We start from the raw sequence: 16,696 nt of genomic DNA, 5'->3' as shown, positions 1-16,696 counted from the left end.
TAGAGGCAGATGCTGCAGGGGAAGGTGTGGACTGGCCTCACCGTTGTCCCCGACCGCCGCCATGGCGGTTTCCACGGCCGCCACCGCGCTGGATGTTAGGCTACGGTGCGTGCCTGGCAGCACTTGTGGGAGCACCCCTTCCTTGGCCACGAAAGGAGCGAAAGGCACCCGTTTGCTGGCGTGGGGCCAAGAGGCCCAAGGACTTGGCCGTAGCCCTGGAGTCCTTAAAGCGCTCAAGCGCATGGTCTGCCTTGTCCCCAAAGAGGCGACGGCCATCAAACGGCATGTCCATAAGGGTGTTTTGGACAAAAGCCGAAAAGTTGGCGGACCTCAACCAGGCATTGCGATGAATCGCCACCGCCGTTGCCATCGCTCTGCCCAGTGAGTCCGTGGTATCCAGCCCACACCGGATAGAAAACCGTGCCGCATCTCGACCCTCCGCAAGGGCTTAGGCGAGTTTAGTCTGGACCTCCTCCGGACATTGTGGCAGCACGTCCGCAACCGTATCCCACAGAGAGTGGGAGTAGCGGCCCAAGAGGCATGCGGTGTTGGTTGACCACAGTCCCAAACTCAGGGAGGAGAATACCTTTTTACCGTACTGCTCATACCTCTTGGATTCCCGATCGGGCGGAGCCGTTGAGAATGTGGTCTGGGAGTTCGAGGCCTGGATGACCAGACTCTCGGGGGTAGGGTGGGAGGACAGGAAGCAAGGGTCACCTGGAGCCGGGCAGTGGTATCTGGCCATGTTCCTATCTACAGGCTGACCTGTAGCGGGCCTGGACCAAGTGCCCAAAAGAACGCACGTCAAAGCCTCATTAAACGGCAGCAGAGGCTCGGCCGAGCTTGACTGAAGTTTAAGGACCTCAGTGAGGAGGTTAGTTCTCATGGCCGCGACGGGGAGCTCAAGGGCCAAGGCCTTGGCTGCCCTCATCAGCACCACACTGTAGGTAGCCCCTTCCTCCGAAGCCACGGTAGGAGGGGAGACAAAACCAGTGTCTGGCGAAGTGTCCAGACCACTGGCATCCCCAAGCTCACCTGCCCAGTCCTGCTGAGACTGACACTCTTGTGTCAGAGGGTCCTCAGACCCCTCCCAATACTCCTCGTCACCCATCTCCTGATAGTCAGGGTTGTCAAAGGATGGGGCCGGTTCATTGAAGTAGAAATCTCCAAGCGGCGTCGAGAGCGGTGCCCAAGGGAGGCATCGGCTCCGGAGGTGATACCGAGGGGGTCGGCGCCGGTGAGGTCGTCAGGTCGACCGCCGACGACCCGGATCCGGATCCAGTGGGGCCCTGCGGCGCCGGGACCGAAGTCGCCAGCGGCGTCGGGGCCGAAGCACCCGACGGCGTCGAGGCCGAAGTCTCCGACCCACTGGGACCCCCAGACGGGGCCGCTGTGCCCAAAGGCACCGTGGAACCCGTCAGAGGAGAGAGCGACCTCATGGCCATGAGGAAGCGCTCGATCTCCTCCGGCGTCGCATCCCGCCCAGGGACCGGTGGGTATGAAGCAGGCCGCGACGCCTGTGACTCCGACGGAGCCGTGTGGGTGGTGTCACACGAACCCCCGGCCGCATCGCGTGAGCGTCGGGGGGGAGTCGGAAGAGCGATGAGGCCTCTTCGACTTCTTGTGCTTACCTGAGGACTTCGAGCCCGAAGACGACTCCCGGAGCAATGGTGGCCCCGACCCCTCGACCGGTCCCTCGACCTCAGTCCGGACTGGGACCTCGAGCGGCGCGGGGCCGACCGCCGGAGCTCGAGCCGCTTGCAGGACCGCTCCCGCCGAGCTTTGGTCGTCAGGGCTCGGCAGTCGGGACAGGCCTTGTCGTCGTGGTCACAGTCTTCGCAGGGTTTAAACCCAGGAATCCCTACCGGCACCGTCAGAGTTGAGTAGACTTCGAAAAAGATCAAAAATGATCCAAAAAGTTTAGTCAAAAATTGACTATGGGTACCACTTTTTCCGGATCGGCGCTTGCTGGCGCGGAAAAAAGAAGAACTGACGTCAGCGCGCGAGGGCGGCGTCTAAGTACTCCGGTGACGTCATCCCGGCGCCAACGACGGCCGCGGAGCCGCAGACGACGCGCAAGGGTACTGCTACGCAAAAAATTCTGGATCCAGTCTGACGCCTGGGGATATTCTAAGGTAAGGAATCTAATACTAACCTGTTTCTTTCAGATTTGAAATGTTTTGGTGGTGTTTTTTGCAGTTTTATATGACCCGAAGGTATTGGAGCTCTTTGCATGATGAGCACCAGCTACTATACACATGGAAACACTCCATTTATTGAAGACACGAGGAGAGTAAGTGATAGTCATTGGATATTGAGTCGACGCTGAGACTCGAAACTAGTTCCACAGCTCCCAAGTCAGCAGATCTGGCCCTTTCACCGCATCCTTAGACAAGCACTACGTCTGAAAGTCATGACTGATAACGAGTACTACTTTTACTAAATTAAGGTAAAAATGTATCAGCCCTTCCACGTGGCGCTCAATGAGAGACACGTCGTTTTAATTACATGTGTCTACGTCACGGCCACTCGTTTATTGTTGGTGTTAATTTTAACTTACTGCAAATGAACACTAGATGGCGCCGCTACACAGAATAACGCAAAAATAATTCAACTACGAAAATTCCGTATTTTACTTGAAATGCACCAATACAAACGCACTTTAAACATTTCAGGTTTTTTTCCTGACAACTCGTGAAACTATGAAAGCTTAACGTAAACCAGAAGTAAAGCTGTCAGATCACGTTCTCTCAACTAAAACACTTTAAAAGGGCTTGTGCGAATACTAGTGAGGCCCTCACTGCAGATCTGTATCTTCATCTAAATAGCACAGCGATTTAATGCACCTGCTATGGCTTCAAAACACATGGTTTTTGTGATCTGGGCTTTCCTTTTCCAAATTATCTGAAAATCGGACAGAAAATATGTTATGACAAGCATTTTACGAAACACCAAATGTCCTGTGGTAAAGTGAGTTCAGAATATTTATTTATTTATCTAAACTGCCCCGGATGCTCCACATAAAACACTGTACTGGGCTGCAGGGTTCTCATTGATGGGGTCTTCACTGCTCTGCTCACTCATAGCAATGGTCTTCTAGCTCAATGGGTTAGAGACTTCTCTCTTCTGGCTTCACAATGAAGACAAGCTCAAGAGTAGAAGTGCGCGCCCTTGTTACGATCTGGGACCGTTGGTTTCCTCCAACATGGGAACACAAATGTATGTAGCTCTGCTTGACTTTATTCCGATTGTACACCCTGATATACTAAATATGTTATGCCAAATATGCTGGCTGCGTAGAAAGGGGCTTAGAACCAGGGGCGGCTGGTGACATTTGAAAGTGGTGAGGCGTAAATACTGCACTGTGGCGAGCGCGCGCAGCGAGCGAGGCCCAACCACCTATGGGGGATTCGGGGGTTCTCCCACGAGAACATTTTGAAAAAAGAGTGGGCAAATGGTGCATTCTTAAGCACCATGGACTCACACAGGCACACTGCTCACCCTGCGCTTACACAGACATCACCAACCCTGCACTGTCACAGACATCACTCACCCTGGACTCACACAGGCACACTGCTGACCCTGCGCTCACACAGACATCACTCACCCAAGACTCACACAGGCACACTGCTCACCCTATACTCACACAGACATCACTCACCCAGGACTCACACAGGCACACTGCTCACCCTATACTCACACAGACATCACTCATCCAGGACTCAATTTTGTTCACTCTCCCTTGCTCTTTAAAATGGTGGTGCCTGTGCATACATTAGTGCAGACGCAGTGTGTCAAGTTTGGCCACCCTAACTACGCAGCCTCCTTTCAGCTGCTTGGCGAGCTTGGGAGCGGCCTGACGCAACAGAAGGCCTGTTTACGCCAGCCACCAATGGCCCTCGGCACCGTACAGAGGGAGCGGGAGCTGCGATGCGACATGCGGCACAGAACAGAGGGTGGGCGGAACTCCGCAAATTCTCTCACAGTTTTTATGCAACTTCAAAGAATTCCATGGAGTACAACTCCTCGAGTTCTGATCATCACCTATTTGTGATATCATTGGGGCCAGATTATGGCAGATTCCTAATTGATGTCACAGTAAGCACGAACAAATATGCAACAGAGTCAGACTATGATATCATTAGAGCCAGACAATGGCAGGTCCCATCGTGATATCACAGCACTGATATCTACTGGATGTACAGTCAGATTGTGATATTATTGTAGGCATATTACGGCAGATTCCAGAGTGATGTAACAGCATGCGCACACACTTGAAATAGAGTCAGACAATGATATCATTAGAGCCTGACAATGGCAGGTCCCACAGTGATATCACAGTATCGATAAATGCGGACAAATCAATGCAGTACTCGCGAGGGGGGTTGCGGGGGGAGGGGGTCACGGTGGGGGGTGCGCCAAGGGAGATAACATTAAGAAAACTTACCTGACCGCCTCTGCTCCTGGTCCGCGTTGGCGCCTCATCTCCAAACAGGAACCGGAACAGGAACAGCAGCACCGAGTGGCAACCCCTAAGCCAATCTGCAGCGCCAGGGCACAGTTAATCCTCGCCCGCAGCACGCCCATTAGGAGACCTAATGGGCATGCGCTAACAAGTTAAAACACAAGTGCGCATGCGTGGGCACGGTGCGAAAATTCGCCCTCCGTCCCCACTCACGCGTACTTGTGTTGTGCTGCTGCCCCCATGTCTGACAATGCATGTCAGTCAACATGACGCGCGGTCTGACGTCATGCTGGCTGGCATGCATTGTCAGTTCTCCCTCGGCGTCGGTCTTTGAACTTAAGTAAACTATTCAGTTTACTTAAGTTCAGAAACGTCAGAGCTGTGGGCGGCTGCGGGCGGGGGGGCTACGCCCCCACGCCCTAATGGACGCACCGCGCCTACTTAGAACGAGTGTGCAGAGTGGGTACTGCGTAATCCAGGTGAGAGATATGAGCCAAGAATTTGTCCAGAATGTGTATATTAGAAAAAGGTTTGTGCTAAACATTTACATCGTGCTAGCATTAAACACGGTGAGGCTGATTAGAGCGCGTTAGGCTGATTCATTTTAAGTCTCTAGGTTAGGCTTCTCCAATTTATCGTTTGTGAGCTACTTGTAACTCTACAGATGTCTATAAGTAGTTCTCATGTGTGCAGCCCAGCCAACTAAATTCTAACCTTTTGCTTTGCCGAATATATGTATCCCAAGATTGAAAAACCCATATTTGATGTTGTAAATGTGTGTAGTTTCAGAGCTCATAAGCTGATGTTTAGAGAAAAATGGTATGTAAAGCTCAGTGTTTGAGTGATAAATCATGCAGCATTGGAGAGACTTATTACTACTATCTTGGTGCCAGGGGCATTGCAGGTTTGACTGTAGTACATTAGCCATGTAGAGGCATTCCAAATTGTTAAAGCTTTTTTTAGGTCTTGGCTCTAGACAGCACATGCGCTGCCTCGAAGAGACATGTTGTATATACTTTGTGAGCTTCAGCCCCCGCCCCTATAGGCTTCCCATTTGTTGGCTCCATCATCGCTCTCCTATTCTTTCTCTCCATTTGTCCACAGCTTGCATGCGTCGTACCTCTTCCTGTGTTTAGTCCTCCCTGAGAGCAGGGACCAATGAAATCTATCCATCCACAGCTCCCAGTAAAGCAGCTGGTTTTCTAACTACTTTTAAATTGATTTTGAGCACTTCACATGGAATCGTTTTACTTTCTAGCATCCTTTGCAGACTGTCCTCAAGACACAGTCTTTGTGTAGAGAGAGGCTTCTCACTGCAGGTAGCATTGGGGCTCTCTTATTCTAGAGCACCCACAATACAAGCACAAAAGAGGTGTGAGGTTTTGGCACCTGGCGGTCAACAGCCCGACTCAAGGAGTAATCAGGGAATGATAAAAGCACGGACTTCACCCAAAGACCCCTCATCTTTTATATTAGAGTTTACAGTTCGACCCCGCACACCTACCTTCCACCAAATGGCAATGCTTTGAAAAATTAATGAGGAGCTTCTTGTTAACCAAAAGGCTCATCGAACATCTAAAGGCAGCCCTGTCTCCATTACTGACTTCGGTATCTTGGCCTCCTCCCTCCAGCTACAGGAATGCAAGAACTAAACCCCCAATGTCTTGTACCACAAACCTCACCCTCCATCTCGAGCTATGTGAATCCAGCGATATCTAACATGAATCCCACTGGGCTCCAGTACTCGGACTCACTCACGCCATTCATGATTTACACTTGCGCCACACATAAATACAATTAATACACACATGCCAGAGCACAGGTCCGAGCATGCACATAGAAACAGAACTTTACACAGGTTGTGCACTACGCCTCAACCTGAGCCGCCCTGATAAAAATGTTGTCACATATTATTTCGCCTACCCACGGTATGCTGCCACCACTGCTCTATGCACCATACTCATGACAGGGACAGTAGCTCACTGTTATATGGAGGTACACTTGGTGCATTCCTGCAAGTCACAGCACAGGTCCAAGACTTCTCGTAGCCAGGGACAGTCCTAGGCTTCTATGGACATGTGTAACTTCCCAAGATGCCACACCACAAGGAAAAGCCAGGTTAACAGATATACAAGAAGTTGGGCACTCAGGGCAGGGGAACATGACCGTATACCACGCAGGGGGCATTCCTGTCCCAAAATGTCCCCTGAAACCTGGTGTGCTTTCATTTTGGGAGCATACACCAGAACAGTAAACTGTAGTGACAATGTGTTAACGCCTTCTTACCTTGTAATAAGTTCCTCTGCAGCTTGTGAACAGAGCTGGATCTGTGAAACCTCTTCCTCTGTAGCGAGGTCAACTGCTTGCTGTGGGTATAAGTGAGGCCGGAGGGCTGGTTTGCAAGAATCACACTTCTGTTTGTCTTCCCAGGATTTCAACGTGTTCTCAAAAGCCTACGAAGTATAGATGTACACTCAGTGTCTGAAACAATGCATCGGTCAGGGGCGAATTCATGGGAAGTGTTAAATAACGGGCACTGCATATCTTCCTAGATATAAATGCTAGATACAATTCTTTGTTTGCTCTACTAAAACGCACATTTAACTGTACAGTGAAAAGTTCTATGCATGTTGCACAATGCATTAGTAGGAGTGCACCAAAACCGAACCTGTATTACACAATATACTACAATTAACAAGTTGATTTCCTAATACGTATGTGAAAGAAAGGATTTTCAAAATAGAGTGTTACTTGTAGACTGAAGCATTTAACTAGAACTATTTCCACCTGAAACAGATGTACGTTCCCCGGTCATAATTTAGACACCGTATTAAATTAGTGTGTGATCATTCACAGGTGAGAGGCGAAGACGCTGGAAGAGGTGCACTTCCCATTTAATCTCAAGAGCTCAATAGGCTACCTTAGTACGGATGATGTTTGGGGAATGGGGACTCAAAAGGGGAGTTCCCACATTGTCAAGAGGAGCAGATTTAATTTAGATGAGTGGGGGCAAATCTCAGACAGGCAATGCAATATCTTGAGGTGTCAACGATTCACTGTGTTTGCAACCCCTGCCTCCCAACCCTTAAAGTGTTTTTCTGCTGCCCAGCGTGGCGGCAGTGTTTTAGATGCAAATGAAAAGAGGGATCTGTAGTAAAACGTGGAAGCTTTTAATTCAGCTAACACTTACATTGGGCAAAAGGCTCAGTGCTTAAGTTGATCATAGGTGAGTGAAAAGTAGTGAAAACAAGTGCTGAATCTACACATCCTAGGCTGATTCTAGAAAGCAGACCGAGGGCGTGGTGGAGACTTGCATCAGACAGGCCCAAGTCAAACTCATTATTATTATTATTATTATTATTTATTAAACAAATATAAGACTAAAGGCTTCCTTTTCCAAGGAAACATTCTCTGGCTCCTACGGCATTATTGGTCTATGACCTCTTACCAGAGCTTAGTTTGAGCTGGTGGTTGCAGGTGCTTAATTTGAGCTAGTGGTTGCAGGTGCTTAATTTGAGCTGGTGGTTGCTGGTGCTTAATTTGAGCTGGTGGTTGCCAGTAGCACTCGGTTTTGGGGACCAGCTCTTATTTTGCCTCATCAGAAATTAACTGGCAGCAAGAGTGGGAAAAACACACAAACGTCAAAGACGAATGAAGACAAAGACGGAAAAACTTGTAAGAAGGGAGAAAATAGGGGCCAGCAAGAGTGGGATAAGGTTGTAGCAGTGTCTGGCAGTGGATTAAATAGGCCCGAGGTGAGTTCAAGAATACGCAGCCTTGGTATTTGACGCACCAAGGAGCAGAGCTTTGGACACCAGCACTCCCTCTTTTACAAATTAAGCACTGCCTCTAATTTTAACATCTGCCATCCTCTATTTCGCCTAAAACTGTTACCATTGAGAACCTGGTTCTCTAAGACATCTCTTGTTAAAACTCAACGTAAGTTTGCTCATTTTCATACTTGAAAGGAAGAAAGATCTTTTTGTAGCCACCTGAAAAAGAACAGTGCCATCAAAATCAAACCAGTTGATAGGGGATGCAGAGTTGTGATGCAAAACACTACGGATTACAGTTCTGAAATATACAGCTAACTGGATAACACAGAACACTACAAAAAAGCTGAATACTCACCCTAGACAAGAATTTTTTAATGTACTTGATTTAATGTACATGTGTATGTTGCAATAGTCAGATTTTTCTTGTCATTTTCTTTAGTGTGGTTTACAAGTTTCCAAAGACTTTTCTCAAGATGTACATTGATTTATATTGAAACTAAATGAACTAAACTATGCATGATTGAGACCTAATCCAACACAGGGGATTCAGTGTCCGTTGTCTTGTGTGTTTGACTTATTTTAATTTCAGTCTGAAACAGTGGCTGTCACGTTAAGCTGGGTTGGGGCCCTATAGTTAAATTTCGACAAGGTCTTTCATGACAAAGTGGTTCTGCCCATGGAAGCTACTGAGAGGTAAGTCCTGCAAAAGATACTGGCTGATATGCTGTACAAACACGCCTGGGGTGAAGTGGACTAATGCACCCACTGCTGAAATCTGTGTTTGACGTTATGGTAACAAATGTGAATACAGAGAGGTTCATACAACCTTTCAAGTACCACTGTATTGGTATTAATAAAAATCTGTAATTTAGTGGCAAGTTGCACCACATGCTGAATGCATGTTTTACAAAAATACATGTTGTTTAATTGTATCTGCAGCTAACTATGTGTTCTTTAAGCACTAGCAGGAGGAGTTTTAGGGAAAGGCAGAGGATATCCCTCCTCAGGAGGAAGTGACAAGAGGTGTCGGCTCCCTTTAATGTTAGAGAGGCTGTCTTCCTCTCCTTTGTTCTGTGCTTGGTATTCTGATGGCGAAGCCCCACTTAAGGTCAAAGCTCTGGATGAGAAGACCCTTGACATCTAGAAAGATTTCAAATGTGAGCCATGCATTGACATCAAATAGGCCTCACATGAAGCTCTCAAACAATGACCTGACACTGACTGACAATGATGTCAAAGTGTTTTAGAGGGACTCAGAGAGATGCCAGAATGAGCCCTATCAAATATTGAGATGAAGGCATCATCAGTCCTTGTCCCTTTTGCCAGCAGTGGGCCCAGAAGTACTTTGTTTCTAAAAGGAAAGCTTTGCCCTGTGGACATAGCCATCCCTGTCATTCACTAAGTTATAGCGCATCATCAGACGCACATTGCAATGCTCAATTCTGTAGAGTCTGGAAAGCAAACCAAACAAAATAGAATAACCTTCCAAGATCTCGTTCCACTGCAGGATGGAAATATATCAAACAGAACCAACATGCACCTGAAAAGAAAGGTGAGGAGATGGATTATCTCCGATAAAATGCAGCATTCAATTTCAGATGTCCTTAGACATCGAATGAGGGCAAACAACAATCCAAATGGAATGGAGTTTCCAGTGGGGAATAAGCCTATAAAGACAGATTGTGTTCAGGGATCGTTGCCCACAGAGTAGAAAAAAAATCAAGTAAGTAATTGCCCCTGCTGTGCATTGTGGGCCAGTGCATCTTCTGAAACCTCACAGTGGCCATGTTAAAATTCACACTTTTAGTGATTGACTTAATTAATTGTATCTTTTAGTGATTGACTTGGATGGTAAATGACTTATTTTCTTTGGAAAAAAAATCCATAGAACGTCCCCTCTTCTAGGCATGTTTGCTTTAAAAAATCATTTTAATAAATGGAAGCATTTACAATGTGTTTGTAAATCACACACATGCACAGACATATTACACTGTTTATAAATATCAAAGAAAAAAATCCCTTGATGGAAACGGTGTGCCACAAATAAGAGAAAGAGCGACTCATGTTAGTGTGGCATATAAAGCATCTTAAGAAAAACATAGCAAGCCTTCCAAGAGGTTCTTCACAGACTTTGTCCATTTTGTAGATCAAGAATGTTGAATTGTAATCTCTTACAGCAAACCATAGGGCGCAACTAATCAATGTAATAAACAAACATGCTTATATACTTTTTTAACTTACTCGGTCTCGCGTCAGCATTTGGGCTCTGTTTTTATGTACGATTTTTATAACACCAGGAGGCTGGATCCAAGCTTCTCCATCCACTTGCACTGGTACTCCTTCATCGCCGAGTATGGTGATTTTCACTGACCGACACTGCAGCGAATTACAGTAAAATGCACACATCGTTCACAGTCCAATATATTCAGGGAGTTGTAATTTCAATTGAGTTGTGTTTTTACCTATTTACTAAAACATGTTATTCAACAGTAAATCTTTCAAATATGGAAACTACATCATTTAAAATGTTTGATTTTGGACATTCCGATTCTTGTCTTGAGGGGCTGAGATCCTTTTAATAATAAATAATAATCCTGAGCTTATAAAAGCGCCTGGTTACACTTAGCCAGTGTGTCCCCGTGCTGTGCCGCTGAGGAACCCGTCCTGGCCTGTTCCTGTGAGGTGCTCACTCCTGGGCACCCCAAGGTGAAGCCAGGCATCCTAGCGTTAGGGCCCGTGTGGAGATTAAGCAAGCTATTGCCCAGAGTTGCAGGGTGGTGCCCATTATTAGAGTAGGCACCGAGGCCAGAGAATTATCGGGTCCGAGGACATTGAGCCCAAGACCAGCCGCGACGGGAATTGAACCCTGGTCCCGGGCCAGACCTCTGCATCAGAGTCTGCTGCTCTAACCAGTGAGCCACACTTCTCCACTCTTGTTCTAAAGAGTGAAAATTGATAGGACCATGAAGAGATGTGCAATCAGATAATGCAAGCATTCCGTGTGGGGTTTCTCTTTGTAAATCTGAACTGTAACCTAATATAGTTGGCATTGATGGCACGCGCAGAAAGGTCTGGATTTTTCGATAGTGAGGTAAGACCATTGAGAGAAAGGACAGCATCTAAAAACATCCTTGAGAATTCCTCATTTGTGGGTACAGTTGAGTCTATTAAAACCACCTGCAGAAGAGTTGTGAGTTTCTGCAAGATGAGTTTTGTGTAAGCACTAAAGTGCAGGTTACACACAGAAATTAATCCTTTTCCAATGGTGTGCGTATATTGAGAAAGTGGGTTGAGAAGGCTAATCTACCTGTCCCTGGCCACCGTCCCATGCATCCACAGAACCACCTCCGGAGGCAGAACCTTCTCCCACCGCGCTGCCAAGACCTGGAACGCCCTCCCCCTCCACCAGACTGCTGACCTCCTGGCGTTCAGAAGACTGCTCAAGACCTGGCTCTTCGACCACTAGCTGCTTCTCTTCCCCCCCCCCCCCCCCCCCAGCGCCTTGAGACCCTAGCGGGTGTGTAGCGCGCTCTACAAATTTCCTGATTGATTGAATCTATTTGTAAATACACACAGATTAATCTCTTCCCTACGTGCAGCCACTCTCACTGAAACATAAGCAGGTCTTCTATTGGTTACTGACAAGCAATATATATAATGGAAGAATCACTTATCACCATCTTCACCACCTTTTCTAAAACCATCCAAAAATAATCTAACACACATAGTGCATATTCAGGGCTCAATAAGACTGCTCTGAGGTGCCCCTTTCAGCATATGATAGGAGGAAACCCTAGTCCACATTAGACTGCAACAGAAGACATAGGTCAGGACAACAAGCTGATCACCTGTTCCCTCTGGGCTACTTCAGTTGTAAAAATTGCCGGGTGTGGAAATTCATCAAGAATACTGGATCCTGGTATGGAGAGGCCTTGGCTACACATGTTCTGCACCAACTCCAACTCAGAAGAGTTGGTCTGTACATTAAGATATATCTGAATGATTATACATAAAAGTATGCTCCTTATCCAAAAACGCAGTAGCATAAGAGGGTTCGGCAAAATATTCACACGACTGGTTGGCTATTAAATGAACATAGGCTGGAGCATACTAGAAAAGATACAAGCTAAGAGATAATAATAATACCATATGATACTCCATACTGAGCAACAAAGATGATGTTCTGCTTTCACATGCATGACAACAGTCACACTGATGGCACTGACTTGATCCCTGTTGCCACATATGTCAATGTGTAGGTGTGTGTGGGACAATAATTCATTAAAAAAACACTTACAGTAGGTACTGAGAAGTGCCATCTTAAACCAATTGATACACTAAAGTCTCTATCACCAAGTCATGCTGCCTCATACAGAGCCACAACAAATGGCATACAACACTGAAAAACATACATTCAACCACTAATGCTCTCACTTCAAGCTCCAACCAGCAATTAACCCACCAGAAATACCTAACATTTTTAAAAAATGCTTGTTTAAAAGAAATTCCAGAATGTTTACATTTACATTTTTCCAACCTGGGAAGCAATATTTGATGATTTTCTATTTTTTTTTTTAAACAGCATTGAATCATATTGTTGGGTGATGGAAAAGCAACCACACATTCAAAGGACATACAAATAACATGAGAACTATCACCCTCAGTGATGCACCATTAATATGTACTTCTTCATATTAAGTTCTTAATTCGAATTTGACATTAGAAAATATAAATTTCACTAATAAATGAACAATTTGGGAGGAAGTGTACACAACTCGCACTGTTTTTTATTAGTAATGTTTTTAATCAGATTCTGCATATGGATAATGGTTAACAAAAAGCTTTGAAACACCCCTCAGAAGAATATTTCCCTCTTTTTAAAATTCACTCATGCCATAGAGAAGAATTTGTTGTAAAACGGTGGAATAACGTTCCTCTGAAACATTGTTGTGAACCAGTCCACATTTTGGTTGTGATAAGTCTTCTAGATTCTCTAGATCATGGCCGGGGAAAGGAGCTTTCTAGCCCCCCTGGAAGTAAAGACTTTGTCAATGTGCTAATCCATGACAGAAAGCCAGCTGGACTGCGACCACGTCGCAATACACTGAGCTGTACTTCAATGGGATGCCTTTCAAGTCACGATCATTTTGTGAAACATCACAGAGATGTTTGGTGGAATCCAAACTTTTCGAATGATAGAAAAGCACACTCTTGAATACCAGGAAACAAATGAGTCATTTTAAAGATTAGTTTTAAAATGAAAATCCGTATTATAACTATAATAAATACTAACAAAATAGGAACTGCAATGCACAACAGAAAATATTCCAACATATTGGCTGTTTTAGCTTTATATGCAATCTCACTCTAACACTAACTGGCATTCAAAGGTAAACTCAGCACCAAGCAAAGGCCTGATTTAAGTTTCAGTTCACACTCTTATGCCTCCTTGGTATAATGAAGTTATTATTCAATATATTAGCATAGTCTGTTATTTTTGTCTCCCCTGGAACGAAGGCTTGTATGCCCCCAGCAAGTTCAAGCTGAATATGCCTCACCTTAGCCTTTAGAAAAAGTAAGGGAAGCGAATCTGCAAGGCTGGTACGGTCATGATCAACTGGCACAAAAGTCTTTTCTCCCTCTCAACTTATCAGGTCTATAACATTATAAGGCCATTGTTGAATAGTTTTGAATAAACAATCTGCTGAAAGTGGCCTAATGCTCTTTCACTTATTTGAATTGTGTAAAAATGTGCTCTTTGAATAATAATAAAAAGGATATGAAATTATCGATTTTCATTAAACCTTGTTCATAACTCAGTAATAACTATTTTAGAACAGAGAATGCAGTTCAGATTAAATATCTGAAAATATTCGCGCAAGCTTGATATTCACACTGAAAAATAATGTAACGTCCCCCAACCTACAAATAATTCCTTTAATAGTACATACATATTGAGGTTGGTGTAGTTAAAATAACCTTCCTCAAAAGATGTGACCAGCATGTGCATATAGAGCAATACATACCTGATCCTGAGACATTTTGACCAGTTCTCCACAAACCCTATATCTGTCCCCACTGAGCATTGCAGAATGCCTGAAGGGTCTTGTTTTAAGTTGGGTCTAGGAAGCATTCTCATACAGGAGGAGACGGTCACACAGCACTGATGCGCTTCTCAACAAAGCATGTAGCAGGGTTAAGGTATTCCACTCTTTCGGTTAGGTGCAAATAATTTTTCCTACACTGACCTGCAAATGATGTTTAGAATTTTGGAACTACAGCTCATTTAACTTTTGTATAATATTTTCCAATGGAATAACAGGCCATCCAGAATACAAACAAGGAAGGCCTAGTAACCACAGCCAATAGGACATTAACTGAATGTTTTGTTAAAAGGTTTCTTTGTTGCATTGCTAAGTCAACACCACCCACCTAGATCAGGTGAGACAATATAGATGTCAAGTAAAAAGATTTAGATGCTCCAACATTTCTGCTACATTCAAAATAATATAGTTTTGATAAGATAACCACTGTAATCAATTAAAGCTCCCTATGAAGTAAAGTGGCATAGTAATCCAGTGAACACAAACCCTGGACTGAACATCCCCCAGAACATGAGAAGCACCAATGACAAGGGAAAGTGTTCTCTTTTTATGATGAACATTTGTTAATGTTCTTGCCAGTTTCAAAAACAACGTAATCAATCTAATAGTAGATGGCAACACCTCTTTCTCAGACGAGTCTTCATAAATTAGAAACAACTGTGACATTGAGTATTGCGAAATAACCTTTTCAATGCCAATTCCTAAATATGTCAATAAGCAAGTTATAAAAACTTCAAACCCCAACCTTCCACTGCTGACAGCATCAGCCTGCTCACACCCACGAACACAAACCCTGAACACCTGCTCACCCACTCAGTGGCGTAACGAAACTTGAGGGGGCCCCCCTGCAAAGCACATGCAGGGGGGCCCCCGGCAGCCCGGCCCACCACCTACCACTTTGATCACAGGGTTAGCAGTCACTAGTGCAGTAGATGCAGTAACATCGGGGTCTTGTTATGCCACGTACAAGGTCCTGTTTACATCCGCATTGCAAAGAATGAACTCGGGTGCAACGTTCTGAGTGGGTGGAGACGTCAGCTACTCACTGCCGGTTTATTCTTGCACAGGTTTAGGATTTATGGTGTTAAATACCCGTGTTGTTCGCCACAAACCCCAGGGGACTCCTCGTTGGTGTTTCCGAGCTAGATTCTCTGTAGACTATTTGCTAAGCATTTTCCTCAAAGGGCACAGGTAGGTTTAAACGCAGACCATCTGTAACCAATAACAGAGTATTGCTGCTGTAAAGCTGCCCAAATTGAGTCAGTGGTCCCATTGGGCTTAAACATACATGTTTTGCACACGCTCAAACTGTTCAAAAAAGTTACAAGGGTCCAGAGTTTTTCTTGGGGTACACAGTCGCAAAACGCGAGGTTTGCGGTTTGCCAAGGCTGCCTAGTTTTGATGCCATCTCATTCCTTGGTCTTGCAGCACCCTACACTCCCTTCTCTTTACATCACTGTTACAGGTTCTTTTTTAGGGCAAGCCTGGGCAGCACATGTGCTGCTCTGCGAGTCATGCTGTATTGCAGTATGAACTTTAAGCCCCACCCACTCTCCTCCCATATTTGTCATTGGCTTTTGTCATTGTCCTTCATAAATACTGGCTTCTGATTCATCAATAGATTTGTTAGTCTCTCCTTAGTATCACTTTGTCTTTATTGGTAACCTCCCATGAGGACCTGCTCTTCTACTTCGGTTGTTACACAGTACGTCTTATTTAGTCTGTAAGCACCATTTTCTTTAATTTGTTTCTTCTACTGTAGGCACTACATGCTTTACTGCAACATTCACAGCACCTTGCTTGCTTTCATGGGGCACTTTTACAAAAAAAAGCAACTTTACAAACACATGCTTTGTTTTGGTAAAAGCACCCCATTCCACGCTTTCACTTTAATAGCGACCGCAGACCTTTCTTTAGACACGGCTCGTCTAAAGAAAGGGGAGTGACCTCTAGTAATGTGAAAGCGCAACATGGGTCGCTTGTAAATAACAAGCATTTGCAATGCAATAGGTCTCGCATTTCAGAAACTTTGACTTATTGGTTTTGCAAATGACAATGCCTTTTAATATTGCAGGTTTTTAAAACCCATAAATATGCAAAAATGCATTGTCATTTACAATGCCAGTAGCTCATAATCTCCAAGTGTGAGACCTATTGCATTGCAAATGCTTGTTATAAATATGTCTCCATCCTGCTTTTCCCCCTTGTGTAACTCGGTGCAGCAACTTGGGTTTCAGTCAATGACAGTGGCATATTAAAGGCCTACCCAGCTCCCAGAGTGCAGGGGCCCTAGCTCCAGAGGCCCCCCTCAGCACAGTAGCCTGGCCTGAAAGCTCTTGATTGTGTGCAGA

The 16,696-nt window shown here is 45.3% G+C and overlaps 1 protein-coding gene across 3 annotated transcripts in view; it reads right to left on the bottom strand.

Annotated features, from left to right (window-relative positions):
- DGKH (diacylglycerol kinase eta) overlaps positions 1-16,696 on the bottom strand; it is a 681,607-nt gene that overhangs the window by 75,843 nt on the left and 589,068 nt on the right. For all 3 annotated transcript variants that reach the window (XM_078657279.1, XM_078657278.1, XM_078657277.1), the window contains exons 23-24: positions 10,483-10,617; positions 6,752-6,918 (exon numbers count right to left, since the gene is read on the bottom strand). In XM_078657279.1, coding sequence (XP_078513405.1) covers positions 6,752-6,918; positions 10,483-10,617 — 302 coding nt within the window. The remainder of the gene's footprint in view (positions 1-6,751; positions 6,919-10,482; positions 10,618-16,696) is intronic.

The sequence above is a fragment of the Lissotriton helveticus genome, chromosome 8 (assembly GCF_964261635.1).
Source record: "Lissotriton helveticus chromosome 8, aLisHel1.1, whole genome shotgun sequence".
NCBI lineage: Eukaryota > Metazoa > Chordata > Amphibia > Caudata > Salamandridae > Lissotriton > Lissotriton helveticus.
Note: the sequence above shows the minus strand (reverse complement) of the source record. Positions and strands in the feature narration are given on the sequence as shown.